The sequence below is a fragment of the Chrysemys picta genome, chromosome 10 (genome assembly GCF_011386835.1).
Source record: "Chrysemys picta bellii isolate R12L10 chromosome 10, ASM1138683v2, whole genome shotgun sequence".
NCBI lineage: Eukaryota > Metazoa > Chordata > Testudines > Emydidae > Chrysemys > Chrysemys picta.
The window spans coordinates 31,026,656-31,047,371 of record NC_088800.1 but is presented as its reverse complement, the minus strand read 5'-3'; the positions used below and the strand labels follow the sequence as shown (position 1 = coordinate 31,047,371).

The 20,716-nt window shown below is 41.7% G+C and overlaps 1 protein-coding gene across 1 annotated transcript in view; it reads right to left on the bottom strand.

The window, feature by feature from the left end:
• Positions 1-3,305: 3,305 nt before the first annotated feature.
• The window catches only part of KLF13 (KLF transcription factor 13), a 49,498-nt gene continuing 32,087 nt past the window's right edge, over positions 3,306-20,716 (bottom strand). Inside the window, exon 2 of the mRNA XM_005285010.3 lies at positions 3,306-8,916. Coding sequence (XP_005285067.1) covers positions 8,624-8,916 — 293 coding nt within the window. The 3' untranslated portion in view covers positions 3,306-8,623. The remainder of the gene's footprint in view (positions 8,917-20,716) is intronic.

Sequence of the window (20,716 nt, the reverse complement as noted above, 5' to 3'; positions counted from 1 at the left end):
CTCTTAAATACGGGATATTAAAGTGAGGTTGCAGGCGGCCAGGGGAGTGGAGGGAGAAAGGAAGTGGGTAGGAGTATTGTTGCAAATGAGTGGGATTTCCAAATATCCATCTTACTTGCTAAGAAAAAAACAAAGCCTGAGGGGAAAATCTAGAGCCTTTGATGTTTAGAAATAAAAGCTAGCAAACTCTCGTCACCATTTATTGTATGTGGCAATGAGTAGGTAAAATCTTCTTGCCCCAAAGAGACTCAGGGGATAGCCAAATAGTTGTTTGTCTGTTTCTTGTTTCTCCTCCACTGGAAAGGTTTTGGTATGTTTGGATTGTTGGTATAAAGGGCGGGGGGAGGGGAGGAGTGTCTCTCTTTCCGTTGCTGTTATGTTTTGTTATGGTTTGTATCTATTTTGTCTCCAGGATCTTACAGAAATGACTCACTTAGTGAGTTAGCTCTGCAATAAGAGAGCCTGGGAAAATGCAAACACTCACTTCTTAAAGAGGCAGGATCCATTTACTGAGGAATGACATGCTGTACCCTCCAGTCTGTGCAAAGTGTCACTATCAGAGCCATCTTCCTCCCCACCACATCACCCCTTTCAAATCTCTCTCAATTGCTATTTCTACTCATTGTCACCCAGCCTTATTGTTTTTTTCTGATGTACATGCGATCCCACAGAGAGGTGAAGCAGTCCGTGCAGTACATGCAGTAGAGACAGCATGGCATTCATTTCCCTCCTGCCCGTACGTGGCAGGCTTGCTTCCATAAAGAAATGCACATAAAGTGCAAAAGAAGAATATCCTGGATTTAGATGCTGCCTGAGGGCCTGTAACACACCCACTGAGCTGGAGAACAATTGCTTCTGGCTTTGTTGCGTTTTGGCCTGCCTGTGAGTTTGCCTCAGCCCGGCTGGCAGGCTCAGGCCCACTCTTGCTCAGTCAGTAAAGTTTATTCATTGACACAAAGAGAGCAAATGTTAGCTCAGCAAGGGGCACTGCCAGCAGCAGAACCACAGTAAGGGCTTCTCTTAGCCCAGCCCTGATAGCACCCCCTCTTGTCAGATGGATCTTCACTCCAGTCAGTGGTAGTCACAAGAATAAATTTGCCTCCTGCCATTGCCAATCAGTAGGGCAGGTTGATCCTTTATTTACAATATAATGAGACAACAATTACATTTTAGAGTATTTTTCTCTTTGAGTATGTAGAGTAATTAGCAGGTTATTATTTAGGCCTCTCTAGCAAAACTTCATTTATAGGCCTTAGGGGCCTTTTTCCATCTGAAATCCCATGCCGGAATCTCTTCCTAGCCTCATTTAATCTGTTCAGTGAGTTGCCCAAAGCACTATCCTGACTCCCAAGAAATGCTCTCTCTCTCTTATTCTTATGCTTCCTGCACCTCTCCTGCTGCAGCCTGCCTCTCAGATGTTTGACCTCCAGATTCCCCTCCCATGTCTGGAATATTGCTCAAGAAGCCTTCCCCCATCTCAACACTTATGCCCTAATCATTGCCACAAACTCACTGTGGTTAGGCACATCTGACTCCCCTGTTTAACTGGCATATGAGATAGCTCCCTACTTTTTTGCTCTATACCTTGCTGTTAGCAAATAGCACAATCTGGTATTTGAAAATACCAGCTAGCCAGCCCTGAGATTTTTGAGCCCAGTGGGTCTAGGCTGTACCCTTTTGGCCTGCTCAAATGTTGGTTGGGCTTTCTGATCCTTTTGGTCTTCATATTTCTCCCATCTTTTTTTCTGCTACAGTCTCCTTTCTCTCTGACTTCTCCTCTTTCTGTCTCTATCTACACTGCATTTATATTTTTGTAGTTCTAATTAGTCTCCTGTGATCAGTTAGCACATATACTGTGGGTTTGTTTCCTTGAAAACCAGGAGGAATGAACCTTAAGGAGGAGTATTCTGACACTTAGAGATTCAATTGCAGGTAACCGTAGGAAAATCCCATTGTAGATCCAGCTACGTGATCTATTATCTTCTGAACAGATGGACATCTGCCAAGGTTATAAACATTTAATGGTAAAGTGTTGAGTCATAGGCAAGGCAGAAACCTCATACATTAATCAACCTGACAACAGCAGTTTCTTCTGTGAATTAGAATGTGTTAACATATATATTTAAACGTGAGGGTGTCTGGGTGTGTAGGCATATAACATTATAGTATTAAGGTAGCAACTCTGTACTTATGGTCAAGAAAGCACTTTTATTCTAAACCCGTATTTTCAGTGGCTTCTAACTTTCCCAAGAAATGACCTTTAGAAGGGAACTTGGGTTTTTTTCATCCTACTTGCAAGTTTGAAGAAAATCTATTCATGTACCCCTGCATTATTCAAACATATGGGGGAAATGGATGCACTTGACTGTCTAATGCTGCATATGCAACACATTTCACAATCATTACATTCCCTTTCAGCATTAATGTGTGCTTTTCTGTTTTCTCTATAGTTGGTGATAGTTAATTTCTGAAACTATATTTTTTAAAATGTGTATTTCAAGGCTTCTGCATTGTAGAAGAACTTTCAAGTTAATGGACTATAGGAAATGTCTGTGCACTCGCTTATTTGATTTACACGAGCTCGACTTGGGAAAGCTTTTCTTTCCCCCAAGGCCAAGCCACTGAAAGATGGTAGTAGACAGGGAATTGAAGAGCTCTTGAATGTATCAGGCCTTAAAATTTGAATTTTAACCACTCTCATTGAAGCTATTGATCACCACTTACCCTTCATGGACTGATCATGCTCAGTAAAACCGCTGAAGCCAGCTGCCCTCACTCTGCTGCCCCTCCCCCCACTATCAGCAGGCACGGATCAAAACAACAAAACTGAAGCCAATGGGATTATTGGGAGCATAAATCTTCAGTAAGGACTTCTGGATTTGACTCGGTAATCATAAAATCCCAGTAAAAGGCAAAACAGAGCATATATATGTATCAATCTCATGCATAGAGTTTGTGTTGATATTAAATTTACTCAGTTTTACAGTAATACTATGTTTAGTTTCATCAGATCTATGACATTCAAAACCCTGTAAATGAAATCAGTATCTCAAAGCAAATTTCTGTTTCCACTAAGGTGGGTTTTCTTTGTTCTTGTTTTGTTCAGATGTATAATGAACCTTCCATTGTTTTTTGTCCAACTGAAAAGTAATTATTTCAGTTTAGTAGAAAAAATTCCTAGCAGCTGCATAAATGCCTTTACTCTAATGCCCAAGGAAAGGAAAATGACATAAATAACAAATATTTTTTAATTATAAATTTTATTTTAAAATGTAAATGTCATTAACCATGCATACAAGTTAAGATGGTATTTTACAACTGGGTTTTTTTTATTTTTATTAATTTTTTTTTTTTTTTTTTGCTTAGGACATTGTTACAATATATACTCTATGCAGTACAAAATACATAAAAAGTTACAGCAGAGCAAGAATAGATCAGCATATAACTGTACAACTGTAATACTTCAATGTAGTGATTTAGAAAGGTAAAAAGTGATCCAGGAAAGCACTGAAATGCTGTTGATAAAACTGTCCAGGTAAAAATGATGTGTGTAACATCAAATTTCACCAAAAGTGAAAAATATGTCTATAAAACGTGTGTCCGCGCATGAACATGTGCGCGTATACACACACACAATGTACATACACAACTAACTATAGTTGTAACTAAAGATGGGTCTAAACCCCAAAGTTCAGATGGAGATTCAAATTCTCCCAAAGTCCCAAGATGTTTGTTTCTATGATTTTGGGTCTGACTCATCACTAGTTGTAACAAAATGGATACCTATCATTGCTCTGTCAACATTCCCTCAAATATTGTTTCTTGCACTGTATATTTTTTATTCTTTTGGGGGTAAACAAGCACTATTTAGTTACGTTCTCTTCCACCTGCTGGCTATATAGTCATCCCCAACGCTTAAAAATATATAAACCCATTATACTGCTCACTGTCATAGTCTACACATGAGCATTTATATGCACAAACACGGGGCATATGGGAGTAACGAGCACCAGAAAGTCAGTTTGTGGGCATCAGTTGGTGACATTAGCAACGCAAGTGGCTATGGGAAGGCAAGCTTTAAATATAAAGAGTTTTATTTTCCTTATTCTTTGTTCATAAAGCATGTCTCAAAACATAACACAATTCACGCAGTACAAAACTTAGAACTCACATCAGATACTCTGACTGGACAAAGCCAGGTGTGAAATTGAATGAGGACTTCATGAGCTCTCACATGGCCATTTCCTCTACCTGATTCTATACTGGCTATATAAAACATACAAAAAGCATTGAACTTCTTGATACAAGGTAATGAGGGTTTAAAGCTGTACAGAAGCTTGCAGGGCTAGAATTTATTGCAAGTAATAATGCGGTAAAGAAGGTAGGGTACATAGAGAAAACACGTCATCTTACACAGAAATTAGGTGTTCCTATCAGACATAGGCTTTTGTTGTTTTGTTATAAATATATACCTTTACCATTACCCAATGTAAACAAAGAAATGCTATAAAAGCAAGGAGCCAACTAATTCGCAGACTTTTAAGGATGTGGGGGCACCTCATATGACACAGCCCGGCTGCCTAGAGCTTGGATTCTTTTCCAGGAAGCAGGACAGGAAACTGAAGTTTTATGGCCATTAATGCACTTTGGGTTTTGCACAAAGGAAAGTTAAACTATGTCCAATGAATCATATTGCAATTTTCTGGTAACTAGAATAAATTTGTATATATAAAAGTATCTGAGTGGAAACCCATGGAGGGAACAAACTATTGTCCTCAAATCGTGCTGGTTCCAGCTCAACAACAAAATTAACTCTTTAATGTTGATAAAACATAAAGCAGAGTTTATAGCAAACTGTGTGTAGTTTATAGTCAATCAGACTTCAGTTTATTTTAATGGACGTGTAATGGAGAAGAACAGCAATCTTTACAATTTCCAAGAAAACTAAAATGATCATTTTCAATGTTATAGGCTCTTCATACATCACAGCACTTCAGTTTAACTAGAGCAAAAGGAGCTATGACCTGGGCTGGGGACAACTATAAACAAATCCTAAGGATTTTATTGTTTGCTGCTAGCCATATCAGCTGAGTGCTTGGGTCGAAGGAGATAAGCATTTGACATGAAGGAGTAGGGCAGTGTACCTAGCCAAAGCAGTGTATCCTGACTTTGCAGTTTGGGCGTAGTAATGGGAGACTAGTTTTTAAGTCAGAATGTTGGATAAAACAATAAAAGGTTTGGCGTTTGGGGTCTGTGTGGATAAGCATCCAGATTTCAAATGCTTTATCTGAACAGTTTAGGCTACTTGATTCTGCAAAAACTGAGGAATAAGAACGGAATCTTATGATATTGCTGCCACTTCTGCTTCTGGACAAATGCTAGAGAAACCAAAACTGTCTTTAGCTAAGAGAATCTTGAGAGAAGTGCTGTTCAGATTTAGTTCTAAAACAACCAATGGATTGGATTGTGGGGAAGGGATTCTTCATTGTGTCTCTGAATCAATTTACTGATCCATTAACAGATGCACTAGTGTGGGTCGCTATTAAACTGGCATTAACAAGAACCTAAATGTCCATAATATTTATGGCCACTAATGTAGAAAGCATTTAATGTAAGTTTTGAAACTTTAGCCAGGATCTTAACGCATGACAGATCTGAATATTAACTACAAAATTTTATCTCTGAGGTGGAAGAAATTCAAAAGTTTTGAAGGTTTGACACAGATACTGCCCCAGTTTAAGAATAAAATTGGTCTCGTGGCTTTTCTCATGAGATTATTTGGTTGAGTTGGGAATTCCATTGAGAACAGCTTGCATTCAATATTTTTGCTTCCATCTAACTTTACAGAATGAATCCAAATATTTTTGGGAGCAGGCAGATAAAAGCTACAGTTTGTTGTTTGGGTGAAAGATTTATTGAGAACGGTTTTACTATCCTCTTCCAGTGCTGCTAGAGTAGCAGGGACAAACTTTTGCTGTAGCTAGACTGAGACTGTCAAAGTATTTTGCTTATAAACTAATCCATATCTTTACCTGAGTTACATTAATTCATAGTATACCTATAAACTTGAATTTTGCCTTCAGAGATAGGTCAAGAACCTGTTTTAAATCAATGTCACCATGTATTATAATGGGTGGAATTGAATTGTATTCTGCAACAGAACTAAGAAGAAAATAATGCTTTCTTTGGAGGTGATAAAGCATACCCAATTGAAGCCATAACATATAAAGGCCATCACTTTTTTGATGAGTACTTTGTAATCATCCTTTGTTTTCAGTTTTGTTTCCTGTATCATTATCCCTATAGTAAGATTTATTCATGATGAGAGAAATATTTTTACACTTAATGAACTGTTTTAAGAGTGTGTGCACTAGGCACAACTGACCTGTACAATTCTCTAAGCTAGTTGTCTTTTTTGTCCCTTTACTAACTACAGCACAAAAGCACTCTTATGAGCTGCAAAAGCTATTGGAAAGTGAATTCCTGCTACCTGAATTATATTAAAATGTTAACGTTGTGTATTTTATCAGAAGAGATTACAACAGTTGTAACTAGGGAGGTAAATGAACATGGCTTTTCCTAAACCAACAGTGTTCAGGCAACTCATCACACAAGTTAAACAATAATCGGACTTCTATCAAAAGGCTTTTTCCATCCATCATATGAAACCAGAATGTCCAGCCTTATGTGATTTTACAATTCAACAGAAAAAATTGTTTTTGTAAAGGTGAAGTTTGAAACAAATATACACAAAAATACTGAAATATCTGCACTTTAACCTGTGTTTAAGTAGTTACCAATCATACAAATGAAAGAGCGCTTGGAATTATCAACAATGTAAATGGTATGCAAGTACCTATGAAACTACTTACAAATCTATAATGTAATAGCCTCTCGCAGTTAATATACAGTACAAAATTTTTAAAAAAACCTAGTAAAATTGGATCAATGCAAAGCAGCAAGTAAGATATGGATCAAGACTCCTTTGGAATGTGGAGGCATTCACTTTATATCAAACAGCAGGTTTGGTGTATTGAGTTTCTTTTCACTGTGCTACACTTGACTGCATTTATTCTTTACAGTAATGTGAAAAAAATCCAAAACCAAAAGCACCTGAATTTTTAATATGCACCATCTGAACCAGCCAATCCAAATAAAGTATATTTTCTGACAATGAGGTCTCTGTGACATCACAATATTCTGGTCCTTTGCTATATTCTATACCATTTGTAAAGCACAGATATATATATGATAAAGTGGTCTACTATTAAAAATTAATAGAAAAATCACAACTCCCCTTTTTAATATACAATGTCTCATAGGTGAAGGGGATATTGCTTTATAGAATTCTGCACTACAGCTGAAAGAGAAGCCTGAAGTATTTTTTGAGTTAAAACACCATTTTTGTAACACTTTTTAAAAAATGCATGTTTTTTGTTTCCTTTTTATCGGTGACCACAGTTATGATACAACAGTGTACAGAAACTTTGTCTTAAGCAATTTCTTTGTGTTAGCATCCAGCTGTACAGTAGGTAAGTACCTTGATAAAAGTTTTGATGGGCATTGGTTCAGCTACAAGGTTTTCTCCGTTCTTTTTTTTTTTTTTTAAGTGGGGGGGGGGAAGAAAGTTGTTCAAGTCAATGTGGTTTGCTTTAATATTTCGTTGGTCCCATATTCGATAGGCAGTGCAGAAAGAGCTTATAACTCAGAGAGATAGAAGACAAAATGCCTCCAAAATTCCATACCACCTTGCTGGAAAAGCTGTTACCCAGTGTCAATGTGTTTCCTTGTGTTTAGATTCTTTGATTAAGGCATCTCGTTTAGAAATCTTTCTTGGAAGTTAATCTAGCTTTAAAAAGAAAAGTTTATCCAACTCGGACAGGAAGCTTTTTGCAACAGGAAGTTGGTTTTTGGAGCATCTGCGGTGAGAAATGAAAGGATTGCTTGCTCTCAAAAGCAAAGGGCAGCTGCATGAAAAAGTGGGCCCCCCAAAGGTAGGATGTAACTGAAATCAAACAATAAAAGAGCCTGGCACTAACTTCCAGTACTAGTTTGTTTGTTTTTTCTCCACGTGTGTGAAAAAAACTAACAAAATATTTCTGAGTGCAAATATATTTACCGAGTAAGGTTGTGGCAAAGGTATGTCTTCATTGTACTTATTGTGTAATATAAATAGCCATCCCTGAGAAAGGAGAAGGGGGTGGGGGGAGAAAGCCCAACACAACTGAATTGTAACTGTATATATGCTTGTGTTGTGCAATCCGATCTCTCAAAACTGCTCGGACACCTGAGGTGAATTATGGATAGGTTTTTTAAGGTTTTATGGGTTTTTTATATATAAACAACAATCAAGAGCATCTGTGTATGGCTGTAAAACATATGAAATATTGAGGCAGCAGGAGCCACTAAGTGGAACATTAAGATCCGTCTGTCCGTGAGGTTAGACCAGCCACCTGTTTGGTGAGGTGAAGAGTTCTTGTTTTGAAGTTGCAGTGAGAGGCAGCTACTTACTGATTTGAAAAAACAAAACAAAATAAGCGACAGTTTTAAAACTGTGTGCAACACAAATTCAACTCCACAATAAGTGTCAGAGGCAAAGTGCTGACATCCAGTGCAGGTAGGTTTATGGGGAGCTGGCGGGGCTGATGGTGGGGCTTGATGCATCCGAACGGCTATAGTCACTGACAGACCCCGTTCTGGAGCTGCTGCCGCTCCGCCTCTTGAGCATGCTGGGGTGGAAGTTGGCATGGCGACGGGCATGCTTCGTCAGGTGATCGCTGCGCATGAAACGTTTCTCGCAGAGAGGGCAGCCGAACTTCTTCTCTCCAGTGTGAGTGCGGTAGTGCCGGGCCAGTTCGTCGGAGCGGGCAAATTTCTTGTTGCATTCTTGCCAGCTGCATTCAAAAGGCCTCTCTCCTGCGAAAAGAATGACATGGTCTTTGTAATTACAAGGGCCAGCAATGCAAGCAAAATGTTTCTCGCATTTTCTGTAGGAAAGAGGAAAAATGTGGGAGGTGGGGATGGAGTGGATGTCATTCCTCCCAGAGGGAGGCAGATAAAAGGTCTATTTGTTGTAGAGGAGGCTGTTGTTGTATTCCAAGTTATTGGGAGTTCCATATAACGAGTAACTCTAGTGAATGGTTTGATCTTTGGAGGTACGGAGCACCTGCCACTCTCAGTGAAGGCAAGGACAGCCGTGGGAGCTCAGTGTCCTGAAAATCTGACCCACCCTATGTAACTATGGACTTTATTGATCCTATCTGCACTGCCTGTGCATCTGTGGAGCACTCTCTGAACCCCCAAAGTGATATATCAGCATCCACTTGGCTCACTGTAAAACCTGAGAAGATTTCACAAGGTCAGTTTCTGTGGCGGTTCACAAAGGTGATGATGAAGTATCTGGACTTGATACCACCAGGACCATACATAGATTATACAAAGAAGCAGTGTTGTCCAGTAGATAGGGCGCTGGGCTGGGAATCAGAAGACCTGAGATACAGTCCCAGATCTACCTCTGGCCTGCTGCATGGCCTTGGGCAAGTTACATTGTCTCTCTGGGCCTCAATTTCCCCATTTGTAAAATGGGGATAATGGTACATACCCTCCTCTGGAAAGTCCTTTGATATCTATGCATAAAAGTCCTATCTGTTACATGTAACACACTTCTATAACCCCCACTTCTGTAGTAGCTGAGTGGCTCATAAAATTTTATTAATCTGTATCTTCTAATTTTCTTGTGATAACCAACTTTTTAAAAACTTCCTAGTTATACTAACTTATGCTTCCTAAAATTGTGGATAAGTGTATAGTGCTATCTGTAATGCTTAGAGGACTGCAACTATTCTGTGCCAACAACAGAAGTAAAAATATTGCATAGAATAAACCAAATAGAAAAAATTGCTTTTTCTGAATTTGGGCCTCCCAACAGCCAAATTTCTGGGCCTAATATACAAGCTGTTGGCTGGCTGAAGTTCCTTTACTCGGGATGCCTAGTGTGAGTATGTCTAACACGAGCTGGTAATTATACCCCTAGTTCCCAGTGTAGACATACCCTTAAAAAGACATGCAGTCTTGATGTACTGCATCTTTGATATTGCTGGGGCAAGCAGCACTGATAACAGGCCAGATAAAAGTACTGATAAATGCCCCCTCATGGGATTTTAAGAGGCATCTCTGATTAGCGAGAATAGGATTATGTCTCCCATGCACAGGAAGCGACGATTGTATTCTTGCTAATCAGGATGCATGCTTCATCTTCTGCAGACGGAGCTGAGAACTTGTTCCCGTAATGGGTGAGGGCAAAGGTGAGCTGAAATCATGGGGGTGCCTCCATGCAGCAGGAGATACCAAATGCTTCAGCATTTAAATAATAAACAAAGCACATACTCCATAAACAACAAGGAGTCTGGTGGCACCTTAAAGACTAACAGATTTATTTGGGCATAAGCTTTCGTAGGTAAAAACCTCATTTGCATCTGAAGAAATGAGGTTTTTACCCACGAAAGCTTATGCCCAAATAAATCTGTCAGTCTTTAAGGTGCCACCAGACTCCTTGTTGTTTTTGTAGATACAGACTAATATGGCTACCCCCTGATACTTGATACACATACTCCATGTTTCATGACCACCAGGTCTACGTTGTCTGGTAAGCGTATAAGTTTTTCACCTTCTCAATTACATCAAGCTCACATTTGTTCCTGTGACAGTATCTCTGGATTTTTAATCAACTCAGACTACAAAAGAAGGAGATACATGCTAGGGGCCCCCCAAATTTTTTTTCACATAGTACTGAGCTGGGGAGATTTAGTATGGCCAGCAACCCCTGTGGGATCATGCCCACTGCAGCTCCGGATCCCAGCACCTCGCCTGCTGAGTCCGCGACATGCTCAGCCCCCACTGGGTTGCAGAGCTGAGGCCGGCTCCTTTCTTCAGGCATTGTGACCTGGCGCACAGGATCGCAGTGCCACTGAGGTTTGGCTCATCCGCCCCTCCATTGATGGAGACAGAGGAGCAGATTGGCAGTGAGTGAGTGGTGTTGCGATCTAGCACACAGGGATCACAGTACCACTCATGTTTGGCTGGCCCCCCTCTGGACAGGCCGAACCTGAGTGGAGCTGTGATGCCCAGGTGCTAGGTCCCAATACTATTCTGGGGACCCTCTCCAACAAGGGACTTGGGGGGAACTGCCTCTTTTTCCACCAACACTGTCACCCTCTGACAACCCTGCTAGCAACGATACACACCATGTATAATGTGCATAAGGCTGTAGGCGCCACTGGTGTAGACACTGTGAAATGCTAATAAAGCAAGATGTTCAGGAACAGAAAACTGTGAAACTCTGCCCTTAACATAAGTGGTTATGTTAAAAGGAGCACCCAGCCAGCACATTCATGTAGCTATGATGGCTGTGGAAGCAGAAAAAGAACTGTCATGCATTGCATCCCCTTCCTGTCAGTTCTTTCTCTGCTTCCACATGGCTAACAAAGCTTAGAAGATATTCAATCCCCAAACACACAGCCTCTTTCTAATCCTCCTCTCCATATAGACTAGCTAGCTCTGCTGTATGACCCAGTTTCAGCAAATCCACAGGCAACATTATGACATCTGAGCATCACTTTATTTTCCATTTGGGGAGTAGGGAAGGAATCTTCTAGGAACCCCTCATTTTTCTCTTCATTCCACAACTCAATGGCCCTGTGTGAGATTGACCCTTGTTAGCTGATGAGTGCTAGATGCAAAGGCCATAAAAACCCCACTCCTTGGATCGGGCAAAAGTAGTACATTTCAGTGATGAAAGGTATGTATTAAGATCGTATAAATCTTTCGCCTTTTACCTTCCCTCCCTCTCCCCACCACCATGCTCCTAGAAGCATGTTTTCCCAGCCACTGCCACATTGGGGAGCAAGGGACACATTCATTTTCTGTTTAATTCTTGCATGACCCTGTGAAATATTCTAAGTTGTCTCCTGTCTAATTTTTCTTTTTGCTTTCCCTCTGAATACACTGCACATGTTTTACTATGATAGATACGCTTTAACATTTCCATTAGCTCTGTCTTTCGTGTGTGTGTAAGGGGAAGGGCGTGTTTTCTGTTTCAGTATTGCTCTTGCTGGGCCTGGAGGAAGCTTCTGATCTCTTTATCGCCCAGACTAGTTTTCTTAGTGTGTGTTTTCATAGCAACCAGAATCAGCAAATGCTGTTGGCAGGGAAGACTTTCTCCATTCAATGGCTGGTTTTAGATAGAGAAGGGAACTGTTAATTTGGAATACTTCTCTTCTTTTGTTAGCCTGACCATGAAGAAAAAACAAAATGGTATCTCACGTATTGGTCAACTAGCTCACGATCAGCTGCTATTTTCTATGTCCAGTGTTTAGTACCGTGCAGCAGGCACAATGCCTCTAGCAGCCCTGGAATGCTAGCATAGCTGCTCCTTCACATTTGGAAAGGATGCTGTGTTCACTCTTTGTTCCCTTCCTCCCCACCTTCCTTCAGCCAGCTGTGTTGACCAGCACGGAGTCCCTCAGGGTAGAAGAGACCCCAGGTCCTGGAGCGCAGAAGTGGAATAGTACCTGGCCCATTGTGCACTCATAGAGAGCCAGTCATTATGGGCCAGAATGTGACATCTGGCCACATGGCCAGCCTGAGCTAATAGAGGGGCAAGGCAATAATTATAGTGAGGATGATGGGCATTAGAGCAATAAAAACGGTGAAGCTTGAAAATTCCCAAGAGTATAGAAGGAGAGGATCTTCCTCCACCAACCGCTGTACTCTTCCTTTCCATGCTCTCTTTTTCCCCCTCTTTCCAGTTCAACCTTCCTCGCCCTCATTTCAGTCTTCCCTAGTCATGTCAAAGGTTGACTAATTTTCTTTCTGTAGTTGCCCCAAAGTTTCTTGGCCTGGTGGAGTCACCTTTCCCAACCATGACTGGCAGACAGGGTTGCTTCTAGGGGTTGTTAGTTTTCTAAAATGCTTCCCAACTCTGGGGTGAGTCCTCCTTAAAGAAAAACTGCACAGTGAAGGAGCCCTGGATGCCTAATGTAAAGAAACCAAACTCATTACTCTTTATAAAAATCAGCATGAGGGCAGGAGCAAAGCTGCCTTTGGGTATTAATTAAGGTGAGTCCTAGCTGCAGTATTTCCTCCAAAACCACATATGGAAATTCTCAGGCTGCCATCAGTCTCCTCCTCTCTTACACAAAAGAGAAGTGGTTTTCTGTGCAGGTAGGTTATATAAGTGGCGTTTTACTGGCAGTAAAGCAATCAACAGAACTGTAGATTATATGACTTGATTGCTTAATTGTATCAGGGAACATGCAGCCACAGTACATTTTTCTTGCATAAGCATTACCCCATGGACACGGTGTTCTCTCCAAACAGCTTTCAGTATTAAAGTAGCTTTCTCCTTTGTGTTCTGTGAAGCAAATCCTGCAGCCCCAGCTCACGCAACACTGAAGCTAATGAGAGTTTTGCCTTAGTCACAAACTGCAGGATTTGGCCCTAAAGGTTAGTGTAGAAATATTGCATGGTGACTGAAAACTAGTGTAACAAGTGAAGAATGTGTATATATTCTTCAAACTGTACCATGGCTACCTGAGAATCCCTTTGCTAACAGGGCTAGCAGATCTTGCCACACACAAAAAAGAAGTCAATCCCGAAAGATGAACTGCAAGGGTTTAAAAAAAAAAACTCGTATGCAGGCTCCTCAGAGAGGAAATAGGTGCCTGGCTATCTTACAAGGTACAGAATATTCAACCACAATTTAAATAAGTTGGATCCCAGAGATCCTAATAAATCTGAACTGCAACCTCTCTTGTTCCTCTGACAGAGCACATAACATCATCCAGCTTGTGTCTGGAGTTACAGCATTAAAGTATAGGACAGATGGAAAAATAACACATTGGAGAGCTAAATTCAACTGATCTTAATTCAAAATTACACAAGCAGGAACATTCTGACTTCTTCCTGAACTCCAAACAGGCCAAAGGGAAAAACTGTGCTAAGCCCTTGTGTGCCCTGTTGTGTTCTGGAAATCTGAAACACCCACTGTGTAAATGTGAGGTGCGGTGCTGGGTGTTATCTTGCTACAGATAGTATGAGAAACTTGTCTCTGCTTCTGAAAAAGATTTAGACGCAAGTAGAGTCAGTTTTAACAGGGGTTCATGTAAATTGTGTCTGAAACCACCCTTGTATGATGATTTCATTTGATAAATCTGTTATCTGTAATTACGCATGCTACACATCATCATGGGAGATGAGAAATACAGAAGTGGGCCAGATGTTGGCCTCTATTAAGTCTGATTTGTGCCACTCTGTAGTACATAGCTGACTTTAAACCTGGTCTATGTCCAGCTGAGGATTCTCCCTTGCGTGCCACTATCCTTTGTAGTCCTTAGTGAAGGGAGTATGAACAGATTCAGGCTGTGCTCCTAAATTGCTGGAATAGCGCTTAGGAGGTCATTGCAGTCAGTGTAACTCAGAGCGACTTGGAGGCTGTTCTAAGTTGTGCCAGGGCCCAGCTGGCCCCCAGTTCAGGGGACAGGGGGGTACAAAACCACACCTGCCCCACTTCTCAAGTCCTTCATGGAGCGCTGCTCAGGCAGTCCCAAGTATCTAGTCCTAGTGGGCAAGTGTTTAAGGTTTGGCTAAAAGCCACTGTTTGTACACTAAGGGTTACGGCTTTGAATGTGCAGCTGACACATTTACCCTTTCCTGAGAAGGCCAAGAGGAAATGGCAAAGCTATTTTGCTCTCAGTAACTTTCATCTGTTTAATTTTTGTTGCTAAAATAGTCAAAAATCCTTTAAAAAGAGATGATTAATGAAGAAAGATGGTGGTGTGAATAATGCATCCTTTGATCAACTTTCTAATGCTCCTGATGTTCACTGCCACATCCCTCTCTCTCAGTATCTAACAGCCTCACTCTTTCTGCCTTATCCCTGCTCCTCAGAAAGACTCTTGATTTGTTCCCCTGTGACCTGCCACAAGCTGAGGAGTTGAGAAGGGCCAACTTGCATCATGTCATTAGCCATCTGCAGATGGTGACAGCACAACTGAGCTGCTTGCAGCCTGATTCCATGTGGATTGTTAGCTATATGCAGTGGAGTGATATCTTATTTGGCAAGGTGCCACATGATAGGCATGGTGGAGGATGGTCTCTAAGGTGCACGTGTGCTCAGAGAAGCTGCTTTAAGTTTCACCAACTTAGCTGGACAGTTGCTTCTTCAAGTGCCCAGAATCTGCACAGAGGCTAGAAAAGAGACCAGTGAGTTTGTTCAAGCTTAAAAAAGAAAAAAAAACTACAACTAACTGAGCTTCCAGGACAGACTCTGACATGTGGGACATTTTCAGTTTTATAGGACACATGGTCAAAGATTTAGCAATCAGAACTGCCCCATTAAAAATGGAACAGCTGTCCACCCTAAGGCTTAGAGCATTATTAAATCTAAACCTAATTACATGGAGGTTCACATGCTTATAACTTAATATCTTGACTTAGCTTATGACAGCTTCTACTGGTCATGTTTGCTGCTCAGAACACACAGAGCAAGTGTGTGCTCTCCAAAGAAGTTCTATTTATCCTTGATTCCCTGAGACATCTCAGCTGGAGGCTTGGTGACCACAAAGCCAGAAATTTTGGTTCCAAAGTGAACTGTAATCTGGTCATTTAGTTCATGGAAGGGAATTGCATGTTGTCATCAAAACAGAGCTAGAAACCTGAACATGCCAACTAGCACCATCCTTGTATTAAAAATGTAGAAATTCATAATTTAGTGTTTGGGTTTTTTTGTTTTGTTTTGCAACAGGCTGAGTGGCTGCTGAGGACAGGAGGCAGAGGATCAGTAGAGAAGCAGCCAAAGTGTCCCTCCTCCAAAAGAGGAAATGCTATTCTAGGAAAGAACATTAGACCAATGCAGTCTAGTTTATTGGGTTTGCACTCTGAGCGAACAAACTAATAGACTATTTTTAAAAATAGTCTTCAAATAACACTGGCATGCACTTGGGAACATTTCCATTGCCGCTTCATGCCTGTTTGCATAAAGGCACTTCAAGCTGGTTGAGAAATGAAACCCGTAACCTCCTCAAGGCTACAGAGGTTTTAAAATGTAGCTTTGATGCTATATAATGGTGCTTTCTTTGCAGAGAATCTAAAGGGAAAAAAATAAACTCCCAAATTTCCATATTCCTGTAAGTGGAAACTCATGCATTTCTAAGTTCCAAAATTTATTTTTTCCCTTAGCATTTTCACTTTCTTTGGTTTTCATAATAATGTTGTCAAAACCCAAGATGTATGGGTTGGAGATTCTAAGCACACACCAACCCAACTGAGATATACCCACCAAATACCAGGCCTACCAAGATGTTGACAGGGTTACTTTGATCTACAGCTTTCCCTATGCAAGAGCAACTAGTCAAACTGGAACTGAGCAAGAACTGCAACCAGGACCGGCTCCAGGCACCAACCGAGCAAGCTCGTGCTTGGGGCGGCAGATTGTACGAGGCGGCATTCGGCCCAATCCTAGGGCGGCACGGACGCTTTTTTGTTTGTTTGTTTTGTTCTGCTCCGGCCTGTAGAGGGCGGCGGCGCGGAGGAGGGGAGCGCCCTGCAGCAAGCCCTACAGGGCAGCCCGCGTCCTTCCCTCCCAGCCGACCGCGGCGCGGAGCCCTCCCAGCAGGCGGCGTGGCGGTTGGGGCCGCGTGGCAGCACCCCGCTGAAGCCCCGGCTGCACCTTTCTCTCTCTCCCCTCCGCCCCCTCCCCCTCTACCCCGTTAGCCGGGGCACCAGCGCAGGGAGTCCCTCTGCACCCTGGCTCCGGCTTTGCCGTTTTTTGCCGCCCCCCCCTTTTTTTTATTTTTTTGTTTGGGGCGGCAAAAAAGCCAGACCACCAACAATCTTCAATTAGTTTCTTGACCTTTTAAATAACTGTGCTTTTGCTGCACTTATAACCATTCTCTGTTTGCTGTGCATGAATGTTCATGCCATCAATTTAGACCGGGATGAATGTTTCTCTAAAAGAGATTTTTCAAAGTTGCAAAACTTCAGCTTTATTTTACTGTGTGTGAGGGTCAGTGCTGAAAGTGTTTCTGTACTTATTCAATGTGGGAGCAGAAATTATATGAGTAACTACCACCGCTCAAATAGTGAATGATGAACACACACTCAGTTACTATGATGATGATAGCCATAAAAAGCAACGAAACATAATTAGTGCAAAATTCCTACTCTATCCCTAAAATTGCAGTCAGTTCCCCCCAAGCGCAAAAGTAAGTAATGACCTTTCCATTTGGTACAGTCCAATGTTGCTTTAAAATGTTAAGACATGACTTGACCGGAGTGGAAGCCCATTCCACCCAAACACTAAATTATGAATTTCTACATTTTTAATAAAGTACATCCTCTTAGTGAAATACCTCCTCACATTTCCACATATATTCTCTCTTCATTGAAATCCAGCCCTTCTAATACAAGTCTGTCCAATGATCTCAGGCGGATCCTGAATCTTATCTCTGTAATAGTGTGATGGGGTGACCAGCCCTTTGAGGACCCCTGCTGGAGGCCTCACAGTCTTACCACACCCTGTCCCAGAAAAAGAGCAGTGAAGGTGGGTCCTCCAGGCCTTCCTAGAGAGGCTGCAGGGAAGCAGCCAATCAGAGCGCATCAGGCTCACATAAAAGGCGCTGAACAGGTCAGTTTCTGGTAGGGACCAGAGGAACAAGAAAGGGGGTGCCTTGCTGGAGTGCTAGGGCAAATCAGAAGAGGGTTCTGGTGACACTGACATTCTGTGAGGAAGAATTTCAGCCCTGAGGTAAGGGTAAAGAGGAAGGGGTTCTGTGGGAAGAGGCCCAGGGAATAGCAGTAGCAGCAACAACAACTACTATTACAGGAAACAGGAGGTGGTTGCTATTTATAGGGTTCCTGGATTGGACCCAGAGTAGTGGGTGGTCCTGGGTCCCCCCCTGCTGGCAGGGTGGCCTAAGCCTTGAGAAGGGGATAAGGGTTGTTTAGAGGCCCAAGTGAAGGGCAGGACTTAGTCTCCAGGCAGGAAGCCCTGGGGCACTGCTCTATACCAGGGCAGATGTGGATTTAAAGCTAGCCCAGAAAGGGCTGAGAACTGAGCCCAAAGACAGGGCTAAAGATACCAAGAAGGGCAAAGTGATAGGTCCTGTTGGACTTTTGTTACCCTGGAAGAGGTTCATAGAATAGAATCATAGAAGGTCAGGGTTGGAAGGGACCTCAGGAGGTCATCTAGTCCAACCCCTTACTCAAAGCAGGACCAATCCCCAACTAAATCATCCCAGCCAGGGCTTTGTCAAGCCTGACCTTAAAAACCTCTAAGGAAGGAAATTCCACCACTTCCCTAGGTAACCCATTCCAGTGCTTTACCACCCTCCTAGTGAAAAAGTTTTTCCTAATATCCAACCTAAACCTCCCCCACTGCAACTTGAGACCATTACTCCTTGTTCTGTCATCTGGTACCACTGAGAACAGTCCATCCTCTTTGGACCCCCCCCCCCTTTTCAGGTAGTTGAAAGCAGCTCTAAAATCCCCCCTCATTCTTCTCTTCTGCAGACCTAACAATCCCAGTTTCCCTCAGCCTCCCCTCATAAGTCATGTGCTCCAGCCCCCTAATCATTTTTGTCGCCCTCCGCTGGGCTCTTTCCGATTTTTCCACATCCTTCTTGTAGTGTGGGGCCCAAATCTGTACACAGTACTCCAGATGAGGCCTCACCAATGCCAAATAGATGGGAATGATCACGTCCCTCGATCTGCTGGCAATGCTCCTACTTATACAGCCCAAAATGCTGTTAGCCTTCTTGGCAACAAGGGCACATTGTTGACTCATATCCAGCTTCTTGTCCACTGTAGATGTGAGTGGCCCTTGTCACAAATAGCCCTTAGCTACTTTAGAACAGTGTACTTTAATCAAGCCACCTCTTTGTTATTTTAAGGCTAAATAATCCCATCTTCATTAAGCATTCCCTTCAGAGGTACTCTCCATTACTGGTCATCTTTGTTGCCTACACTATACACTAAGTTGGAGAGTGTATCATTCTTTAAGTGAGGAGGCCAAAACTGGACACATTATTCAAAATATGTATAACAAGAGCCCTATAAAGTGGTGGGTTAATTTCTTTGGATTTAAAAATATACCACTTTTAATACAAGCCAGCATTTTATTACCCTGCATACTAACCTAAGAATCTGAATGTTGGATTTATCACCACACCCAAATCCTTTTCCTTTCAGCATATTAACAACCATTTGAGCTCTGCTTAGCCTACGTATTATTTCTGCCTAAGTGCATCTCTTTGCACTTAAATACATCACATTTCATGTTCCACCTTCAAATTCAGTGACCTAATTCCAAGCCATTTCATACTAGGAAACAGTAAGTGGCTGAAAGGTAAGGTAGGGCAACTGAAAAAACTATCCCAAGACAAAGCTGCCTGGAAAATTTAAGGGTTGAAGGTTGAGATTTCTTAGTTAAAATTTCCATTTTTCTCCTCTTCCCCCCCCCCCTATGATTTCAGATAAGAGTGAAATAAAAACCCAGTTAAGTTGCCAGTACTGTCATTTCAAACAGTGACTGCAGAATGTTCTATTTTCACAGACCATGCTGCAGGCTGAGTATTTGTTTTCCGGGCATTTCTTAATTGTGGTAACTTATTAACATTCTTTATTAATTTCTTGGCAGCTTTTCCTGAGTAAAGCTGGAAGCTTGACATCTGAGGTTTGTTAAATTGGCAATTATCATTCTAGATGTCAAATGTCTAACAAAAGCACAACTTCACCTGTGATTTCAACAAATGCTTTGCCTCTGTTCCTAATGCTCACTTGAATGGCTGGTTCAATTTGCTGTTTTTCATCAAATTGTGACAATACTATAGAAAGTTTGAAGAATTATTACTGTTTTTACTTCCTTTTAGACTTTTTAGTTTATAACAATGAAGGATTCCAGAAACCAACTATCAGGGGCAGGGTTAACAAAAGGTCTGCAAACTCCCCTTAGCAGCCTTCATAAGAGCTGGTACTGTATATAGAAATCAAATGTGCTTTATTAGGCACATGATGAGAAAGTAACTGAGGGGCTGCCCTCCATCGTTGCAGTAGGCCTTAAAGAGTCTTACATGATTTCCTTTCAATGTTCAGCTACGAGAAGTAAATTGTCTAGTGTGATGCAAAGCTACTTATGTTCCTATGTAGGTTCAGTCTTCCTGAGCCATTCTGAGAAATAGTGATAGAGTGATGCAGCAGTTTACAACAGTTCTGCTTTCAAAAGAATGAAGTTAATTAGAAATCATACAGGACCACATAGTTCAGATCTGCTAGTCATCTGCTTAAAATGATATTCAAACTAGCAGCTGAATGAGAATCCTACACCTAACAGTGATTTTTCTCTTGCCCCTTTGAAATGGGGACTTGCTGCAAACTTAGTCTATCCGCAAAAAGAAGAACAGGAGTACTTGTGGCACCTTAGAGACTAACAAATTTATTAGAGCATAAGCTTTCGTGGACTACAGCATCCGAAGAAGTGGGCTGTAGTCCACGAAAGCTTATGCTCTAATAAATTTGTTAGTCTCTAAGGTGCCACAAGTACTCCTGTTCTTTTTGCGGATACAGACTAACACGGCTGCTACTCTGAAATTAGTCTATTCAGACACTAACTTTCTTGTATGTACTCTTGTGGAATTTTTGCCTACACTGTACCATTGCAGGT